Here is a 22,036-nt window from a genome sequence, read left to right on the forward strand (position 1 = left end):
AAAGGTACAAGGGACAAGTTAAATATATGAATATGTTGGTATTTTCTTTCCTTAATTCATTAAATGCTAGTGAAATGGAGGCAAACAGCAGTCTGTAGCTAAGCTAACTATGCTAAATGGTTGATAATCTCACACAGCCTACCTCTCTTGGAAAAAAACTGGGTTACTCTTGCCTTTCTTTCTCTCTCTCTCTCTCTCTCTTTCTCTCTCTCTATTTTTTGAAAACCTGATTTTATAACTTTTCTTAGCAGCATAGTAACTGCTACAGTCGTTCTTGTTTCCCACCGTCTGCTGCTAACAGCTCACTCTGAAGCGCTTCAAGGAGGAACGAACCATTTAATGCAGATAGGGGGGTTCAGGGCAAATATGGATGAGTGTTTTTTGATCTGGGAGTGGGAACATTAAATTTTTACTGCTAAAAACGATCTTCGAAAATACAATATGATCAATTTTGTTATTGACAAGGCCCTGATTTTTTTTTTTTTTTATGTCTATGAACAAAAAATAAATCATTAAATTGTGGAGGGCCCCCTGTTAGTCAGGGCCCCTAGAATTGTCATCGCTTTTCCCCCCTATACCGCGCCTGTTAGGATTTGAGTTTTCTGTGTTTATTTTTGGGTTTTTTCTGTGTTTGTTGTGATCCTGTTCCCCATGAGTCTCTGTGATGTCCTGTCCTCCCTCTTGATTGTTTCCCAGGTGTGTCTCGTTCCCTGATCACCCTCCCAGTGTATTTAAGTCCACCTGTTGTCTTTGTCTGTTGTCAGATCCTTGTTGTATGTATCTTGTCGGTTGTCGTCAGTAGTTCTCAGTCGAACTGTATAGTCCTGAGACTACTTTGCTCCATGTTCAGTCTTTGTGTCAGTTGCTACCGGTATTTAGCTGTGTGCTTTTTGTCTCTGCCGTGCTGCCTGATCTGGACTGTTTGAGCTACTTTCATCATTAAATTCATCATCACTTTCTTCATAACCTGGACTCCTGCGTTCATTCTGACCTTCACAAACCGCCACCTCATGACAGCACCCCTGTCGAGATGCATTTGTGTTTGCATCAAAGATTTAAGTGTTAATCCTTCTGTGCATTTGTAAATGTTGTTTGTGCAAAAATTAATCATTCTGTGCATTTGAGTTGTTTTGTGCATTCATAAATCTAATTCTGTGCGTGTGGAAAAATGCATTGTGCACTTGTGAATATTGAGACTGTTTTAGCTCCATATGTCTTAGCTGTACTTCTCAGTTTCAATAATGCATCACTCCAGTGGCTTATGAAATGGAATCTTTTTTTTTTACTGTTTATATCTGTGATAAAGAGTTAGATAGGAAGAAGATGGATTACTTATAAATATTATTTCATTTAACAAGTAATCCCATAAGTTATTATTAAATATTGTATTATCATGCCATAAATGTTTTTAATTGTAAAAAAAGTGAGCAGCATGTTGTAGTAACATGCTGTCTTGTGTGTCTTGTTGTCATGTAGTATTTTGTTTGCAGATATTGTGGGTTTCACCCAGCTGTCGTCATCTTGCAGTGCCCAGGAGCTGGTGAAGCTGCTCAATGAGCTCTTTGCTCGCTTTGACAAGCTGGCTGCTGTGAGTTTCCTGCTTTCATACAACCTTGGAGATTTATTTTAATTTAAGAAAACAGTTTAAGACCATAATTTCTCTTTACATTGAGATAAAGTACTACACTTTTGTGCACCTCAAAAAAAAAAAAAAAAGCCAGCCTGATGTTTTTTTTATTTGCTGTGCTTTTTTCTCATACTATGTTTCTGCTTGCAGATTAAATATCACTGATTAATCAAATATGTCCTGCTCCTCTTTGACTGGTTTGTAAAACTTCTAATTACAGGGGCAGAGGAAGCATAAGAGTGCAACATTAGATTATTTTTTAATGTAACTCCCAATAATTGCTGTGCTTGATTGACTTGCAGAAAGTCTATCTAGCCAAAATTCTAGCCAGACTAATCCATATTTTGATGCACATTGCTTTAACGGTTTGACTTACAAAAATTAATGTCACTATACAATATTGTTTATATTAATTGGCCTTAATTCATCCATATTCAGTCTTTATCATAGTAGCAAGGCAACTTTTAATCAAAGCACTTTATATATAGCATGCTCTGATCTAATTGCAGAATATAAAAGATAATAAACAATGAAATTAAAGAGAAAGTCTATATAAAATGCACCAAATAAAAATGAGGAAATAATAAAAATTTTAATAAAATTATCATCTAGGTTAAAAGCCAAAAGTGTAGGTGGGTAGGTTACATGGTGTTCACGCTTTGTTACAAGGTGCAGAGACATTTTTGTTTTATAAAATGGAGGAAATGAAATGCATTATTAAAAAAACAGATAGGCACTCAAAGAAATAACTGTTCTTATTATACAACAAAGCTAAGAAAAGTCAGAAATTTTTGAAAAAAAAAAAAATCAACTAACAGAAATACGGGACCAATAAATAAACTCCAAGTAATTTTATGTGAAGTGCTTAATAACATTACTTGAATTGAAATTATGTAAGCCATTTTCAGGACACATACAAATCTTTGAGTTCAGTAAGCAAGCAATCACTTTTTGTAGCTTTTGAAAAAAATTGTTTTGGCATAACCAATGTAGATTTATTTATGCATTTATTTATTTACAAAAAGAAAACACAAGGATTAGTGAAGTAGAGGAGCAGCTGGAGAAGACGGGGGAGCGAACCCAAAACATGGAGGAAGTGGTAGCAGAGCTGCTAAAGTCACACGAATCTGGAGGATAAGCTGGTGGACCTGGAGAGACCATCTAGGAGAGAGAATGTCAGGATCTGTGGTGTTCCAGAGGGGGCTGAACAGGCTATTCATAGAGTGGGACAGATTAATATCTCAGTATATTTGGCAGGGTAAAAAGGCTAGAGTGAGGTACAGAACCCTGCAGTTAAAGAAAGAAAGGTGGACTGGGTCTTCCCAATGTACTGGTCTACCTGTCAGCTCAGTTAAGACCAGTGGTTTGTCTATGTTCTCCATCTTATGATGCAAGATAAAAAGATATGGAAGGCACAACAATGGAAGGAATATCTTTAATATCAGTATTAATGGACAAGGATTTACAAGAGGGGCTGAGTAATGCTACACACAATGCTGGATTCTTGGAGAAAGGTAGTTTAACTTTGAAAATTAGATGTTCAGATAAAAATTCTCATATGGTGCCTTTGATTAAGCTTTTAAACTAAAACAGATTGATGGGAAATTTAGAGGATGGATCCAAAAAGGATTAGCCACTTACTATACCTTTACCCAGAAGGGAGTGTTTCAGAGTTTTGAGGAACTTCAGAAATCTAATGGGTTGGAAAAGGATGACTTGTTCAGATATCTGTAAGCTAGGGCCTATTTCAAACTAAATATACATGACAATTGGGAAAAAAACAAACCAGGACTTTTTTCTAAAGGTTTTGGCTCTAGTGGCCTTTAGTTGAAAGTAGCTTGACAGGAAAGAGGGTTATGAGAGAGGGGGAAGACATGCAGCAAATGTCGCCAGGCTGGGAATCAAATCTGCGACCACCAGCATGAGAACTAAGGCCTCAATACGTGTATTGAGGCCTTAGAAGCACAACCCATGGGTTGTGCTTCTAAGTTGTGCACCCTAAACCAGGACGTTTCAATGGTATTCTATCTTCTAAGCAAGTTGACATAAACTACATAAGAAACAAGTGGATAAAAGAAGGAAATAGATCTATCTCATGGGAACAGATCAACGAATTACACTGGATGATCTTGATCTCCAACACACGGAGAGAATTCTATTGGAAAAACACGGTTTAATATTTTGTGACTCCAGAAAAGACACCGGGGGATCGGAGACACCTGTTGGAGACTCTGTGGATCAAATAGGGCAAATCATATCTTCTGGGGTTGTCCGGTGATTAAAGTATTATGGGAGCAGATATGTGTTTACCTAAATAACATCTTTACTGAGAGAATTCCCTGAAAATGTGAAGCCCTATACTTAGGAAACATTCAGTTTGATAACTGGATTCTGGAAGATAAAACTTTTCAGCAGTGGGCACAATGAGTCTGTGTAAGTCTATTTTTGTCCCTGGTTGTGTACCATTTGGTAATGGTTGCTGGGGAAGGGCACTAGCCATCGTTCAGTACTGCACAGCGCAGTATGTAAAGATTAATGGATTCATCAGAAACAACAAAGAGAATGAGGCAACCAACATGTGGGCAGCCACAGAAGGAGGGCGAGAAACAACAAAAACATAAGCAGAATTCAGGAGGGTGAAGTCAATGGAATTCAGATGGATGACCAGAGGATCCAATTAAGAGTCTATGGAGGATGGCTGTGTGGTTGGAGGATTCCACAAAGAGGTTATGGGAGTTGTCTCATTGGGGCACATTTTAGGCAGACCCCCCGGAGGTTGTCCTGAGGAAACACAAAGTTCTGCAGGTGTTGGAACCAGCAAAGAGACCTCTGAATGCCTCCGCTGGAAAGGCAGGGGCCTCCTCACCATAACCTTAATCTGTAGTTCTTTCCACAGATTATCCTTCTCATTCCAGTCCAGACTGTATGGTGGATGTTCTCAAATTTGTTGAAACAAATATTATAATTAAAAGACTGCTTTAACTCTAAATCAGCCAGGTATGTTAATGTTTTGGACTTAACTGTAACTCAAGCTAATGGAACAACGAAAAGACTCTTCATTTTACAGAAGAAAAGACATGTCCAAACAGAAGATCAGCAGAGATTTTAAATCTTGGGGAAGATAAAGACTTCCACTTCATTTTTCAAACAAAATAGAGAAAACACTTTCCTTTACAGAAAACAAGGAGATTTTACATCACATTAGCTGTAGCAATAGAGAATGTAGAGAACCCCCCCCCCCCCCTGAAAGATGTTAAAAAGCCTGTGTATGTTGTAATCTGGGTCTATCTCCAAACACTTAGACAGACAGACAGATAGAGGTGTGTGTATATGTATTCTCTTTCTCTGTTTAATTAAGCTCAGTGTACATTTCTGTCAGAAATATCATCAATTGAGGATCAAGATCCTGGGAGACTGCTATTACTGCATCTGTGGACTTCCAGAATACAGGGGAGACCATGCTGCCTGTTCCATCAGGATGGGCCTGGCAATGGTGGATGCTATCTCGTAAGTGCAAAAAATTACTGATTTTAATTTCCATCTATTGGAATACTTTTTCTGGCTTATTCTACATGATGTTTCTACAACACAAAATTAAGAAAATTTCATGAATTTAAATGTTTTGATTTGACTCTTACACTTTTGTTTTATGTTTTGTTGTCAAGATGTTGATCTCGTGCATTGATAGCTAGCCACATGACAGTATGATAATTCCTTTATAAGTAAAATTATCTCATTATCTAGTAATAACAAGTAAAAGTGATTTTCACATTATACCAAACTTATTGGTTAGTAAAATTAGGAAATACTTAAGACTGGGAGCTAATGAATTGATTCTAATGTAAACATCAGAGATGGTGGTTTTCTGTTCAGTGTAATTCTATAATGCCTCTGGGCTTCTGATCAGGTGATGCTGGTTTGTGTTCCTGCTGAGCTTTCTGTGGCTGCATAGTGACCGGGCTTGTTGGGATTGGTGTGGTCTTTTAAAATATTATCTATCTATCTATCTATCTATCTATCTATCTATCTATCTATCTATCTATCTATCTATCTATCTATCTATCTATCTATCTATCTATCTATCTATCTATCTATCTATCTATCTATCTATCTATCTATCTATCTATCTATCTATCTATCTATCTATCTCTCACTATATATATATATATATGTATATATATATGTATATATATATATATGTGTATATATATAAAATAAATTCCCCTCTCACCCTCCGTGGGTGGTCTCTTTCATCCTCTGAGCTCGGGTCCTCTACCAGAGGCCTGGGAGCTTGAGGGTTCTCCTCCAGTATCTTGGCTGTGCCTAGAACTGCACATTTCTGGACTGAGATGTCTGATGTTGTTCCTGGGATCTGTTTGAGCCACTGCTCCAGTTTGGGGGTGACTGCCCCGAGGGCCCCGATGACCACAGGCACCACTGTGGTCTTCACCTTCCAGGCCTTCTCCAGTTCCTCTCTGAGGCCCTGGTATTTCTCCAGTTTCTCCTTTTTCCTGATGTTGTGGTCACTTGGTATTGCTACATCCACCACAACGGCTTTCCTCTGTTCTTTATCCACCACCACAATGTCCGGTTGGGACATTGTGGTGTATATATATATATATATATATATATATATATATATAGTTCTTTCCATATTAGGGTGGTTCTCAGTGATGCCAAATACTGTACAGGAATGACCTGGTGCTGTTTCATGTCAGTCATCTGTCCATCTATAAAGGACTTTGTTGGTGACTTTGCCCTCAGTGTTATATTGATCACTCTGATGGAAAGTTATTGATTCTTTCCAAGCTTAAAGAGATCATTGAAGAAATTGATTAGGATGCAGCACTTTGGTCAGGCTGACATGCATTCAGTGACACAGGATGGCATCTCTATTACCCTAATATTTTTAATATAGATCCCTAACAGATGATGGGTAGTGTGAATCATTTTTGCTAACTGGCGTTAGAAACCGAAAACATATCAAAAACCACCAGAGAACTAGATTACAGATTTTCCTCTAATAGTACCATCAGGTCCATCAGCTTTCCGAGAGTTCACTACCCTCAGGGTTCTCCATACCTCCTGTTCAGTGATGGTCAGGCTGAGGAGGAATTGACAGCTACAGTAATTCGGCCTCAAAATGGGCAAAGAAATGAATGATCTCCTCTGCCAGTGAAGCATCCCCCAGAGATTTTGGTGGTGGTGTTTGATCTGAAGTTGGTGATGTGCTGGATCCCTTGCCAAACATGCTGGCTGTTGTGCATCTGTATAAAGTCCTCGATTATGCACTCTTCACTCCGTAATCCAATGCGGAAAAGATCTTAACTGTTGATGATCCTAGTCATTTACTAGAAAATAAAACCAAATAAAAACAAGGCAGTGAGAGATGCTCCAAGCCATTGCATCTGTACATGCTGCCATGGACACCAATTTTATTTATTTAGCAACTAGAAATAATTTTGGTAATTCGAACTAACCTAAAATGAGAGAAGTTTGATCTCTATTTAACCTAAAACCGTGATTATAAAAGTGTATGTATCTTTAAAATACACCTTTAAAATCTCTATGGAATAAAATACTGGTGGAATGTGTATATAACCAGTACTGAAATTAGTTAATTAGTTTGTAAGTTTGTTACATGATATGTTATTTGACGAATTTTTGTTTAAAATTCTTGTTAACTTGTGTACACTGCTTTTATATTTATAATTTTTACACTGAAGGATTACAGATAAAAACTCTAATTCTTCCATATTCTCTAATGTGCATTGTCCTCTCTGTGTTTAAGAAATAATTACCTTTTATACATTGTTGGTTCAAAATGTATTCTAGCTGTTTTCAGTTTTTAGATATAAGAAAATAAGCTTTTGTACAGGAACTTTCTCTTTTAAGGGGACCTTGTGTTGCCTTTTATTTAGCATACATTTTTGTGAAACTACCCTAGGTATGTTCGTGAAAAAACCCAAACCAATGTTGATATGAGGGTTGGAGTTCACAGTGGAACAGTACTTGGAGGAGTGCTGGGACAGAAACGCTGGCAGTATGATGTTTGGTCTACGGATGTCACAGTAGCCAACAAAATGGAAGCAGGAGGCATTCCAGGGTAAGAGCAAGTTCTGTTCATATAACTCGAGGGTGTCAAACTTATTTTCATTTCAGGTCATGTCAAGAGCATTAATGTCCACAAAGGGCTGGTTGTGGCAGAATGTATCGACAGGGCAACCTCCCATTTCCCCACTGTCTGACCGTGACATTTTCTCCTGAGCATTACACTAAGACAGCATTTTGTAGTGAATGGCACAAATTTCACAAACAAATCCATCTACATTCAAGAAAAAAACAAACATAAAATTTTTGTTTTTGTTCCCATTTTTCATTTGATGAGCTCAAAGATCTAAAACATTTTTGATACATTTTCTATATTGCTCACAAATCTGTCTAAATTTGAGATAGCGAGCACTTCTCCTTTGCATAGATATGGTAATCCATTCCAGCTCAAGATGCTGAGTAGACACCATGATTATTGAACAGGTGTCCCTTAGGCTGGCCACAATAAAAGATCACTCTGAAATATGTTGTTTTATCACACACCTGAATGCCACAGATGTCACAAGTTTTGAGGGAGCATGCGATTGGCATTCTGACTCCAGGGATGTCAAGCAGAACTTGCTGCCCGTGAACTGAATGTTCATTCTTGTCCCATAAGCCGTCTCTAAAGGCATTTCTGAGAATTTGGTAGTACATCAACCGGCCCCACCTTTACAGACCACGCAGAAATAACCAAACCTGCCAAGGACCTCCACATCCAACATGTTCACCTAATAAAAACAAACAAACAAACAAACAAAAAACAAGATTTATCTATGCTCATTGTCCTCAACGAGGTCTCAACCTGACTGCAGTTTGTCGCTGTAACCGACTTGAGTTGGCAAATGCTCATATTTGATAGTCTGGCACATTTGGAGGTGTCTTTATGGAAGAATCCCAGTTTTCACTGTTCAGGCCAGGTAGCAGACAGTGTGTGTGGTGTTTTGCCTGCCTACCTTGGCAAAAAACAAGGCATTTCAATTAAATTTCTTATAAATCCAATCGATTCTAGCTATCAATCAGTGCATTAAGCTTAGTTTATTATTCAAATTAGCTTAGAGGAAAATTCTATTTTTGGAAACCCAGCAGAGCATCAAGTCATTGACTTGAAGCGTTCACTCCTCCTGAAGTGAATGCTTCAACAATCCCATGGACAGTCCTGTGCAATGTGTTGTTGACTTTCCAAAGAAGAAACCTCCAGCAGAACCAGAACCTGAGTCAGTATGAGCTACCGAATGGGGATTGGAGAAGACGGAGCAGATACAGAAAAAAACAGAAGCTCTGATCCTGGAATCTTTTCTATGTTATAGAGAAGTCAGAATGTATCATTAGTAGGAACTCCGTTAGTGGTGTCACCTTTAGGAGTGATGTCTCCTTTGTGAGAGAAACGCATCTTGACAGATGAGCTCTGAGACACTTTAAAGGCAACACAGAGGAAAAGTTCAGCCAATGGAGACAGCACTAGGCAGGGGCAAATATGTCATCTGTAGGACACACTAGCTGTGACACCATCCTCAACATGTCACAGCTTAACAGAAAGCCAGTTCGGATGGCTTTCTGAGAACATAAGAGAACAGAGAACATAATGTTAAAAGTTGGGGGAAAAAAAGCCATATAATGCAAATTGATTTGTATAAGTTCTTCAATTTGATAAAGGTGTACTAAAACACAAAAAATGGGCAATTTTTTTTAATCACACTAGACACCAAAAGGCAATTTTCTCTCCAAAAATGTTTTTTGGGCTGGTAAAACAAACAAAACAAAAACAATAACTAAAAACAAAAATCTGATGTTTCATTCTTTTGTGCTATTGGATTAGACGTGTTCACATCTCACAAAGTACCATGGAGTGTCTTCATGGAGAGTTCAATGTGGAGCCAGGAAATGGAGGCGATCGCTGTGACTACCTGAGAGAGAGAGGTATTGAGACCTACCTGGTGATGGTACCTAAAGATCCCCTGGGAAGGAATGGAATCAGTCCTGTGGTTAGTTAAACATCCAGACACTCACAGCAAGTATGTTAATGTTCAAACATTTTCACTGTTCTCATCACCAGTATGTACAAGAAGACAGGACGGAAGAGAGATGTAATTTTGAAAACGTTTAAACATTTTTCTTTGAAAAAGCCGTGAAATAAGGTTTTAGAACTACATACATACATAGTTGGTAAGTTTTCACTCATAATCACAGAAGACCCATGTTTTGTTTTTTTCTCAGAAGCTGTCAGTAACCTCTTCTAATGGAAATTCCCCACTATTAATCAACACAACAGAGTGTAACGGCAGCGTGGAGGCAGCCTGCAACACACCTGAAGAACCAGAAGAGTTGGACACAAGGGTAAGCAGTCAGGTCAAATATTTGATATTTTGATAAATTTGATATTTTTTCCTACTATGCATGTGAGAACCTGGTCTGAACTATTACCAGATGAATATGGTGTGATAGTATCAGCAAATAAAGTAAATGTTAACAACTTAAATTAATTTCATATATCATTAATGTAAAGTAAAATAAAAGTTTAGGACCCACTACCGACTCCACAGGTAACTTCTAGTAAATCAGAATGTATGATACTTATTTGTACATATTGATACCTTTGATGCAGGGAACTCTTATCCAAGACTACAATGCCTCATACACCATATTTCTCTAATTTATGTAAAAGTAATTCATTGTCTATCGTGTCAAATACTTTTTATGTCTATATAACACTCCCACAGTATATTGTCTTCTATCATTACATTTTCTATATCTTCTACTGGTTGTATTTTGGCCATTGAAGTTGATCTTTTGGCTCTAAATCCATATTGACAATCATCCAAAAGTGTCCTTTGGGCTTCTGGTCGCTGCATCTAAGTTGTGAATACGCTACAGTTTCTGAAAAAATAAGCTAAAGAGTGACTAATCTAATTCCTTTTCTGGGTTAAAAGTGAGTACTCCACAGTTTCTAACAGGTAAACTAAATAAAATAAAAAAGAGAAAAGGACACATTAGAGGAAATGGCAACATTCAGACAAAACAAAGGGCAAAACAAAGACATGAGTGAAGGCGGTACCATCAAAGGGTCATGAAACCACATTGCTCAGGCTCCTGGCAGAAGTCCGATAAAGGTGTTATCATCGAGGAATGTCCTTGGGAGCGCTCAGCTCCACAGCTCCATGGATACAGGAGGGGGTGAGGTGGGAAGGAGTGTTACGTTTACATATCTTCAAGGAGATTGGAAATATGCAGCCCTTCCAAGGCCACACGGGAAAAGCCAATTCAGATACAGAATGTCTTAGGTCAGGTAGATTATAAATTTCAATCTTCCTAAAGTCCCTTCGATACATCTCAGTTCCCAATTATCCAAATTAGTTTGGTCGTTCCACTGAGCTGAAACTAGCAACTTCTCCAAGATCGATTCCATTCCATTAGTGAGTTTTGAGTCCTCAACTGGGCTGCGAGTCTCGGCAAGACTCACATCCAACTTGCGTCTCTGTCCACACCAACAGTCTGAGTGTTTGCTAGTTCGGCCAAGTCCGTCACAAATTTGGCGATAATCGAGGAATCCACAAGCTCCAAACAGCAGAAATCCTGTTATCATGAATAAATCCAGGGTGAATCATGCCGGGTGTGTCCACGTAGGACATTAGGGCTCTCCTGTGCTCAGTCTTCTCATTGAGAAAATTTGATCAATTACATTGAGAGACTGGTTGACCAGATCCATAATCTGTAGATTTGGAGGATGTGAAAAGAAAGGCTCCAAAAATATAGAAAAAGACAGGCAAGGGCAGGGAGGGACCAGAAGAAAAAAGCGGTTGCCTTTGAGATCAAGAGAGGAAAAAAACCTTATTATAGAGGTAGGTCTATAATATGAGAATACCACTTTATGTAATGAATAAACCAGCAAAGAAACAATAACAATAGCACACAATTTTGTTTTTATTTTTCTGGGACTGCAGGTAGTGAACCCATCTTTTCCAAATCCACGGAGGAGGCTCCGACTGCGGGACCTGGCTGAACGGGTGATTGATGCCCAAGAGAATGAGCAAGAGCTTAACAAGTTGCTTAATGAGGCTCTGTTGGAGAGAGAAACAGTTCAAGCGTAAGTGTCAATTTTTTCCTTTTGAACCAGAAATGACCAGTGATACTGACATTTTCTTCCAGTCAGAAAACTGATTCCCCAAAATTCTTTCCTGACTGCTAAATAAGCGCATCTTCTATATTCTCCCATTGTTGTATCTATACTGGTTGTAGTTTCAATGAAAATGCTCTGCAAAAGGTTGTGTTGCCAGTCTGTTGCAGCAAATGTTGATATATCCCAAGGCAATCATGTGCAAGTCTGCTTTGAGCATATTTGAAGCTGAAATGACATGCTTTAGTTCTAAATTACCATATTTTCCAGACTATAAGGTGCACCGAACTATAAGCCACAGATATCTCTGCCGCTCCAGGTTTTCCACAACGATGCAGCAGCAGAGGGGAGCGGACACCCAAAATCTGAGTCATAACAGGTCAATTGAATATCACATTTATTATGGTTGAAAAAGAAAAAGTTGACAAGTTTAGATTTAACTGAACTGATTATGAGTTTGAAGAGAAAAATCTCCTTACTGTCGGCTACTAGCATGTGCTAAATGAAAATGGGTGCTTTTTTCTTCTTCTTCTTCAGATTTTAACAGCAGCTTGCATCCATTGTTTCCATTATTGATGCACTACTGCCATCTATTGGATCCTAATATCTACACCTCAAAATCTTATAATGATCCCAGTATTATTTAAAAAACGAAAAATCTTCTTTGTCCCCTCAATGCTATGTAACTGATCAACAACATTCTCAAATTTCAATTTCCTATTAAAACTTAATTCTGTTTTAATGGGCGCTTTCTTCTTTTATTTCCAATTTTGACTTCCAATGATTCACTTCTTGTTAAAGAGCCCCCTGGTGGTTGAAGAAAAATCCACATATAAGCCGCATGGTTCAAAGCTTAGGTAAAAAGTAGCAGCTTATAGTCCGGAAAATATGGTATATTGTTTATGTAAAAGTGTAATTCCTAATTTGTACTAGAGTCTTGTCTGTGTTTGGAAGAGCGGTGAGAAATTGAGAGATGAGTGAAGTCATAATGTGCTTTTTATTTTACACAAAACAAAGTGTTCAATGTCTCTCTCTTCATGTGGTGCTGACAGAAGGAAGATAAGAACCTTAAACACAGCAACCAGTTAAACTTTAAGCAACTTCGCCGTGATTGAGAACTGGCTCCTTTAATTTTTAATATCTACATAAAGCCACTTTACAACACAACTAATATTAGGCAACATTACAAAAGAATGAAAAAAAAGTATAAATTATTTATAAGTCTACACTCTAAAAAGTGTCTTTAGGCTGCAGTTCATGTTATGGACATTAATCTCACTTAATTTACTTAACTTACTTTTTTGTGTTGAATTAACTTAAAAGTTTTTTTTTTTTTTTTACTTAAAGGAACTTTTTACTTTCACTTTACTTGAAACAATTAAATGCAAAGCCACGTTTGTATCCGATGTCTGACATCATGACACAAGCTTCACCAGGAACAGATCCTGTACCACCCCTCATGCTGTGGAGGCGCTGTCACAGGTTCGACTCCCGGCCTGATGATCTTTGCCACATGTCTTCCCCCTCTTTCATTACCCACTTTCCTGTCTAACTGCTCTCAAATAAAGGCAGCCTGAGCCAAAAAATCCTTTATTAGTTTACTTTTTATTTGAAGTAAGCTGTATGATTTGAGTAAGACTGACTTAAATTTGTTAATTTAACTTAATGAATTAAGTTGGATAAACATAATTGAATTACTTGTTACCAATTGAAGCAATTAAATTAAGTTTTAAATATTTTCTTTTTTTATTTTATGAAAGTTAATTAGTCATTTATTTGCCCCATAAGAAAAAAAAATCTAGATTTAGAAATAATTCTGGCATAGCCCAAATATTTCCTGGTATTCATTTATAGGCATTTATGCTTGCCAGGTAATTGACTGGCTTACAAAGAGGCATGCCAGTCATATTGTGTTTTCTGAGATAAACCTACCCATAGTATGCAACCAAATAAAATTTTGTTGAATTAAGCTTAATTTAAAATAGTTCATTTTTGCATTGTGCCAATTCAGAACAAATGTAATCTCGACATTTTACACCAAAACAGATCTAATTCATGAAATGTATATGGACAACTCCCTGACTAACCCATAAGACATAAAACCTGATTCAGTTTTGGGATTAAGACAATAGACACCCACATAAAAAACATGGAAGCATATTAGAGAACAGATGTGCAATTTTTTTAGAATAGTTAAAAAAATATCAGAGAATGCCAAAAATGTAAAGGCTCTCATTATAACGCCTGAACTTTAATGTCTTGACAGTCTGAAGGGAAAACACACCAACAGACTTTCTTTGAGGTTTGTGGATCCAGACCTAGAGGTTCGTTATTCTATTGAGAAGGAGAAGCAGAGTGGTGCTGCGTTCTGTTGCTCCTGTGTTGTTCTTCTCTTTACTACAGTAATGGAGGCACTCATAGACCCCAGGTCAGTTTTACACCAAAATCATTTCCCATAGCACTTCATAACACAGATAAAAAAATAATTGTGAAAAAGTTTCATTAATGTTTTTGACAAACTGCTCTTGGTCCCAAATGTTATCTGGTATGTTTGTTTTTAAACAGGCTCATTATAAACTACATCACCTTTGGAGTAGGAGAGATTTTGCTGTTTATCCTGACAATCTGCTCTCTTGCGGCTATCTTTCCAGGAGTGAGTTACAAAGCTATTTCTACACCATCATACACTAACATAACTTATTAAACTATTATCTGTCTATAAAAGTGTAGCTTTGGATACCACATAACTCTTGGGGTGTTTGGGTTTTATGTAATACTTTTGATTTTGTCGAGTCATGTCATTTCCTGACATTTACCAGGCAGGTCAATATCGGAATATTGACAGATGCTTTCACAAACTCAGTTTAGGTCAACAAGCTACACAAAGTAAGTCAGTCAATCTCATGAGAACAGAAAATATAGACTTAATCTAAATAGTGCTTAAGGCTTTTTAGTACCGTCAATACTGCATTAAATATTGTCATTTTACATGCCTGCAATGCCACAAGAGTTAAGAGGTACTCGTAACTGATTGTGAATGTCAGTCTACCCTTAGTTTTCTCTAACTAAATTTTTTTTTAAAAACCTCTACAGATTTTTATAAATATTTTAAAATATTTAAATATTTATTTTAAATTTAAAATATTAAAATATAATAATAAATAAAAAAATTCTACTAAAAGATATAAAAAAACAACTAAAATTGATGTCACGCCACCTGTCAACCAGTCCAGTGGGTTTGTCAACTGACCAATCAGTGGACACAATTTATCCTGTGTTACACGCCCTTTACCTAGAGGAAATTAACTTCTGATAAAATGTGGGCTTTTATCAGGGTTATTATTAGGAATGTGCACCAATTTAATGAAAAATAATCCAAAAAAAAAAAAAAGGTTAAACATTGTCAGTGGGGAACATGCACTTGACATGCTTCACCCAGAGCATTTGCAGTGATCTTGCCTGGGTATCTTGTTGGTTTCAACCCCAAGGTGATTATCTGATTGTATACTCTGATCCCAAAACTACAGTACTCATCCCAAATTAGCTGCCTTACAATCATTGACTGTTTTATGAAAGAACACCGCAGAAGGAAAAATGTCACAACAGTGTCTGCAAAATACACATTTTCTCATTTATTTTACCGGAATTACAGAAGTAGCAGAAAGTCTCATTCCAAAAAAAAGGAAAATTGTTTGATTTGTGTAAAGAACAAATCACAAATGCTGTGGTGATTCCACACAGTGTTACATGGGAGAGTCACATTCTGTTGACTTTCTAACATGGAAGACATTGGGCTGACCACCTGCACATTGAAAGACAATGGACATTTGCAGCATTATCATTTGGCTGTAGGGTATGGAAGCAAGATGAGGTGTGTGAAGAAAACAAAATAAATACAATCTGTAATTTTAAGTTCTAAATAAAAAGAACCAAGTAAAAATAAAGCAGTAATTGAATATTTTGCTCCTCAACTTCTTGTCTATCTAGGCTGTGGGAAGCAAAACTAATCATTAAAGCTAGATTGTGTAAAACTAATAAAAGAAACCAGCTGTGTACCGTTTGTTGTGGCATGAAAAAGATAAGTTGCAAATGATTGGCTTAGTTTACAAAATATATCCTTTCATTTAAGGTCTTTCCCAAAAAGTTGGTGTCTTTCTCAATCTGGATTGACCACACCCGTTGGGCTCGAAATACGTGGGCCATTGCAGCTATTTTCATCTTAACCATGGCAGACCTTTTAGATATGGTAAGTGGCTTTGACTTATTTCTAACAAGAGGGTTTTGTAATTTCTGTAAATTCATGTTTACAGAGAAAACTCCTGTGCATCTAGAGCAGCCATTAATTAGAAAACCATGTTAAAATGGTTTCTGAAAGAGAAAATATTTAGAAATAACCATTGATTTCCCTTTATGTCTCTTTGATATTTAGCTCAGTTGTACGCCTGGAGTCCCAGATTCAGGCAGCACCACAGCGGCTCCGTTTTCTTCCTCATCTTCACAGTCCAGGCTTGGAGGATGCGTGAATAATCCTAAATATTTCAGCTTTATAGCAGTGCTTGCACTAATAGCCACTACCATGCTAGTTCAGGTCAGTCACATGGTCAAGCTTACGCTGATGCTACTTATAACAGCAACAACTGGCATCGTTAACATCTACAGTTGGAAAGACATCTTTGACCACTACGACATGGTTCGCTTCCAAGAATACAGGTAAAACTTTCTGAAAACAGAAAACGTTCTGTGAGAGTAAAGGGCAACGCAAATTCCACAAGAGTAGTCAACTATCTTTTATTTGAAGTAGTAGAAATAAGTACAAAGTCTCTGCAAAGTGTCAGGTTCTTAGGAAACACTCATACGTCTTATGTATGTTGTGTGTATGATTCATCCTAATCGATGAATCATAATTTATATTGACACATGGAGCATAAAATCAGCCAAGAAAAGCATTCAGACTTTACTTATTTTTTTCACTTTCAGCGCTGAAAGGAGACGCTTTACCATTACATTCGAGAAGAGTTTCTAAAAAAGTCTGTGCAGCGTCTGAGGAGAAGGAGGAGGGCAGCTGATTATATGGACTGAAGACACTCCCTGAAATCACACCATGTCTCTGTGGCCTGATAAGTTTCTGTTGTCTGAGGAATGGGCCTTAGCGTCTAACAGAATCAAAAATGTAACTCTTTACAATCGGCCTTTTGTCTAACAGCATGTGACTCTTTCTCGACCTTGGTAAAGCGTCTCAACAGTATATAAAGTTGTCAGACTCCACATAAGAAAAATGCATTTTGTCTGGATGGTTGACCAGAGGTAAGCTGCAGAGCTCCCAGACAGACTGCAAAACTGAATTATGTAATTTTGTTCTTCCATCACTGGGAAAGAGAAGAAAATTCTCTGAACCGGTGGAGTGCAGTCCTTAAGAAAGCATTAACATTAACTCAGCTGTTGCACATGTAGGAGCTTCAACATAGAGTTTCGTGTGATGTGTATGATGTATGACAATTTTCTGGGTTACACAAATCTTATGTTCTCCAGTTCTATGCTAGAACACCAAAATAGGGGCATTGTACAAAAGCCCCACTTTGCAGGAAATAGGGAATATAAATAGCAATTCGTCCTTTAACTAGGAATGGAACATTGGTTTTCACCTTGATATTTTAGAATGACACTTTTCTTTTTCCAGCTCAGAGATGGTTCCCTCCAAGTTCACCATGACAGTTATGATCTTCATTATGATGGTCAGCTTCTATTACTTCTCCAGACATGTAAGTTCACATGCATGCAAGAGGCAAGAATCAAACCACATGTTACCACCCAGGGCTTTTGTTGGAAATGTTTGGTTTTGGAACCTAGAAGGCCACGACAGGCACTTGAATTTAATTGAAGGTTTTTCAAATGCCTTTATTTGAGGAAACCTTCAATAATAATTGTAGAAGAAAGTCATTTGGATAGTATTCTAATGTTTCTAATTTAATTAAAAGAAATATAACATTTAAAACATGTAAGAAAAATAGAAATGGAAACAATTTTGCCCCCCGGGCAGGGCATTTTACAGCCCTCCCCGTCTCATGGTCCCACCAGACATTTGGACCCAACTCTGACAATCTGTGACTGACATCTCTGTGTTTATATACAGACAAACCTACAGCATCAAGATCTGATCAAATCTATGAAGGCTCCAGATCACATGACAGTCACTTGGGTTTATGTATGCACCAGCTCCGGGTTGGGTTGGGATCATGAACCGCTCTGGCACCTCAGAAAAGCTTTGGCTCTGATCCAGTCCGGGTCTGGACCAAATCTTCCTAAAAATGAAATAATAATTCTGTATTTGCGCCACATCAGGCCCAAATGCTATATTTATAGAACTGTGGCAGTGTTTTCTTTCCATCCGTTGGGATTTTAAAAAAAAGACATCAAGCCCATGTCCGTATACGGGTCCGGACCAAATGCTCACCCACACTTTGCCCAGAGCAGATAATATTTTGCTGTCAAGTCGAAAAATAATTTCCCCAATAGTTTTCTTTCCTCTTTGCTCATCCAAAAGTCAGCCATGCAATGAAAGCAAGACAAGCAAAGTATTTTGAACGACTCATACATCAGACCCACGGAGTTATTTTTGGAAACCACAGAGAAATTGATTTTTTGTACAAATTTTTTATTTTTTTTTAACTTATTTTATCTTCAATATCAATGACTACTTATGGTTTTCAGGTCTCTGTTGGCTGTTGAAATTTGTTTTTATTTGTTAAATAAGTACATTAACGTTTAATCGTGGTGTTTTTCATTTTGTTTTTATTGCAAAAAATATTGTCAGCAGTTCTGCTGGTTAGCCGTCCCACTGAGACATTTTTGCCAACACAGTTTGTTGGAATATGCAGCAAATATAATCTGAGCCTTTTGGCTTTAGACCCAGAACATCCAGATGTAGCATGATGATGTGCTGGAGTTACTGTCCTGCTGCTCAAAACTGGCTTTGCTGGAGGATATTTTTCATCTATTTAATTATATGTATTTTTAAATCTTCCAAATATTTGACCAGTCGTGATTTTTGTCATGTCTATGCATCTTCAGCGTAGTTGTATCATGCATGTTTTGCACTTGCAACAAGCAGGTGAGCAATTACTTAATAGTGTGTATCTGAACTATGTTTTGATCACGTATGTCAGGCTGTGTATGAATATTTGTACCACATGCCTGAGAAGTTACTGCTTTACAAAGAGACTGCAGAAACAGCACACATTTATTGTTTTGGACCAAGCTTGATGCATCGATCTGTAATTTAACCATTAAGCATATGATGTAATGATGAGAAAACCTTCATGCGAGCATGTTTTAATACCGTTGATCACTGTATTCAGCTGTTCATGAGGTCAGCTGCAGGCATTTGTCCAACTTTTACATTTTTCCAGACTTCCGTTTTGACAATGGAATAAAGTCTGTTCTGTCCTCTAAATCCTCTGGGTAAAGGGTGTCTTGTGCATGTTCCACTGATAACTTTTAACATTTTTCCGATTATTTTCCACTAAATCACATTTAATAGCAAGCAAGCAGCAAACCAGTAGCCAGACTGTAGCTCATGGTAGACCTGGCAATTTTGTCCTCCAGGTAAGGGGCATTTACTGTGGGACAAATTGCGACAAACCCACATAACTGATTGACTATTCAGTGACATATGTTCAATTGTGTCAACTGAACATGCCAAACACTTCCATTTTCTTATAATACAGTTGACAGTTGACCGTGGAATATTTAGGAGCGAGGAAATTTCACAACTGGTTTTGTTCCACAGGTGGCATCCTTATCACAGTTCCATGCTGGAATTCATTGAGATCCTGAGAACGACCCATTCTTTCACAAATGTTTGTAAAAACAGTCTGCATGCCTAGGTCCTTCATTTTATACACCTGTTGCCATGGAAGTTATTGGAACACCTGACTCTGATTATTTGAATGGGTGAACAAATATTTTGGCAATATAGTGTGTATATTGACAAATTAAGTAAACATAATAGGACGGTCTTAGTAAGAGTTCCAGTTCAGTTCCTAAACCCACCGGTTCAGTTCCTGCTCCATCAGCCTCTGAATTGTCTTGGCGAAGGACACAACAGTAGAGGGCCTGGTGGTGCCGGTGAATGGCAGCCTTGTTTCTGTCAGACTGTCCCAGGGCAGATGTCGCCGCAATCCAGCAGCACCATCAGCATATGAATGTGTATGTCAATGGATGAATTAAAATGTGAAATGTATGAAGTGCTTTGGCCATTTAAAACAAGCTCTTATGAGCTTTTAATTCTATGCTTGTCTGATGCTAATTAATATTATTAATTAATAATGCTAATATCAACTGTCCTGGTTGAAGGTGGAGAAGCTTGCTCGCACGCTTTTCTTATGGAAGATAGAAGTCCATGAGCAGAAGGAGAAAGTATATGAAATGAGGCGCTGGAATGAAGCTCTCGTAACAAACATGTTACCTGAACACGTGGCTCGACACTTCCTGGGTTCCAAGAAAAGGGATGAGGTAAGACCTTTGTTGTTACAATTAGTTTTTACCTTTCTAAACGTCAGGTCAGTGCACACCCCTGAGATCATAAATCCAGTTCATCATTTCCATTTGTGGAAATTTCTAAATGGTCTAAAGGTAAAGCAAAACTTGATGTGCAGAAAATTATTTTAAACAAATCTGTTACATTTGACATTGATTGCCCTAATTAAGTAAGAACAATTTTGTTTTTTAAACTTATACGGCATATAAAACATCTTGGGGTTTTTTATAACTGTAAAAAGTTGGACTTTTACTTTAGTTGTGGATTGATCAAAATTACCTAAGTGACTCATGGGCTCTGAACCATTTACAGCTCAATTAGGGTATGTTAAGTGAAGACTTTAGGGTGACCCTCTGTGATAAAAGAAACTTGGGGGAAAAAAAGGGAAATAAATTTGAGAGTGATGATCAGAAAAGATATGAGAAGACATTTTGTGAAGAGGAGTCACTCCAAAACATACTAAACTGTGGACCTGTCAGGTATATTTATATACTACAGTACATTTCAGCAACAAGGCAGTTCAAAGTATATAGCAGAGCAATAGATGTTTAATATTGTTATGCAAGTTATTTATGCAAAGTTAGATTCTGGTTAGCTTTTGGTTTATACTTTTCTAATTAATAGAAAAATAAAAAGTTGCAGGAGTTTTAAATTAAAAACGGAGGCATGTAGTATGCTGATGTTGATTATGTATTGGTGCTGGTTCTAGTTAGTGGGGTTATAGTAATACCCACCAGCGCATGCTCACATGTAAGGTTGCAACGTTACGTCTGTTGTCTTGGTTACCAATAAAACTAACTGAAGCATCCACAAATGATCATTTGACCCACATACAGGACGCACTCAGGAGATGGATGAATCAGTAAAATAAAGTTTAATGTACACAAAGACATGAATGAGCTTCCTTTGTCAGGGGACTGGAACGGCTGGGGGGGATCTGGAGCACTGAGGACAGAGGAGATGAGAAGTGAGCTCAGCTCGACAGATTGTGAATGAGAGATTGAGAGGATGACCTTACTTGTGCAGTGGAGATACATCTGCCAGGGGGGAAGAAAGGCTGGTGCTGGGGCTTAGTTTCTTGAGATGTTTGGTCCAGGTGCGAGTGAAACTGTTTCCAGGGAAGCCAGAGAGACAAGAGCGGTGATGATTGCTAGGTTGTTGTTTTTGTTGGCGTGGAGACAGGTAGCAGCACAAGAAGAGGAATATCGCCAGTCGTGGAATAACGAACCAGAGGTTTCTTTATGGAGTTTCTTGTTGTCGAACTGGAAGGACTCAGGAGACACAAAGGGTAACACCCAGAGCCCCACTACAGAATCTGCAAGGAGATCACAAAGGAGAGTTGAGTTAAACACTCAAGAGAGACTCAGGAAGAGCAAACACTGAGGGGCGCAGAGTACCATGAATGGCTAACGCTCAGGCACTGAAGGACTGGCAACTGGCTTCTCTTATACACTGGCTGATGATGTGAATTTGTATCTTCAGCCATTGATGGGCAATGTCCTTTCTCCATCTGGTGGATGACTAGAGGAAATGGAAGAAAAACCCCAAAGAAACCAAAAACCCCAGCAGCTTCCCAACAGGATCGCTCCTTCATGTAAAGCATTAGACAAGAAGCCAAATATATTACAATGATGATCCAGCTCAATTAAGTTTGTACAACTCAATTTAC

General features: G+C 37.9%; 1 protein-coding gene across 1 annotated transcript in view; it reads left to right on the forward strand.

Annotated features, from left to right (window-relative positions):
• adcy3a (adenylate cyclase 3a) overlaps positions 1–22,036 on the forward strand; it is a 52,843-nt gene that overhangs the window by 16,815 nt on the left and 13,992 nt on the right. Inside the window, exons 4-15 of the mRNA XM_088013819.1 lie at positions 1,477–1,588; positions 5,007–5,134; positions 7,575–7,733; positions 9,537–9,702; positions 9,935–10,054; positions 11,659–11,801; positions 14,098–14,259; positions 14,397–14,484; positions 15,961–16,077; positions 16,261–16,541; positions 17,509–17,590; positions 20,184–20,342. Of these exons, the coding sequence (XP_087869945.1) occupies positions 1,477–1,588; positions 5,007–5,134; positions 7,575–7,733; positions 9,537–9,702; positions 9,935–10,054; positions 11,659–11,801; positions 14,098–14,259; positions 14,397–14,484; positions 15,961–16,077; positions 16,261–16,541; positions 17,509–17,590; positions 20,184–20,342 (1,717 nt within the window). The remainder of the gene's footprint in view (positions 1–1,476; positions 1,589–5,006; positions 5,135–7,574; positions 7,734–9,536; positions 9,703–9,934; positions 10,055–11,658; positions 11,802–14,097; positions 14,260–14,396; positions 14,485–15,960; positions 16,078–16,260; positions 16,542–17,508; positions 17,591–20,183; positions 20,343–22,036) is intronic.

Source organism: Poecilia mexicana, unplaced genomic scaffold (assembly GCF_051168715.1).
Source record: "Poecilia mexicana isolate PSO_F unplaced genomic scaffold, ASM5116871v1 scaffold_16, whole genome shotgun sequence".
Lineage (NCBI taxonomy): Eukaryota > Metazoa > Chordata > Actinopteri > Cyprinodontiformes > Poeciliidae > Poecilia > Poecilia mexicana.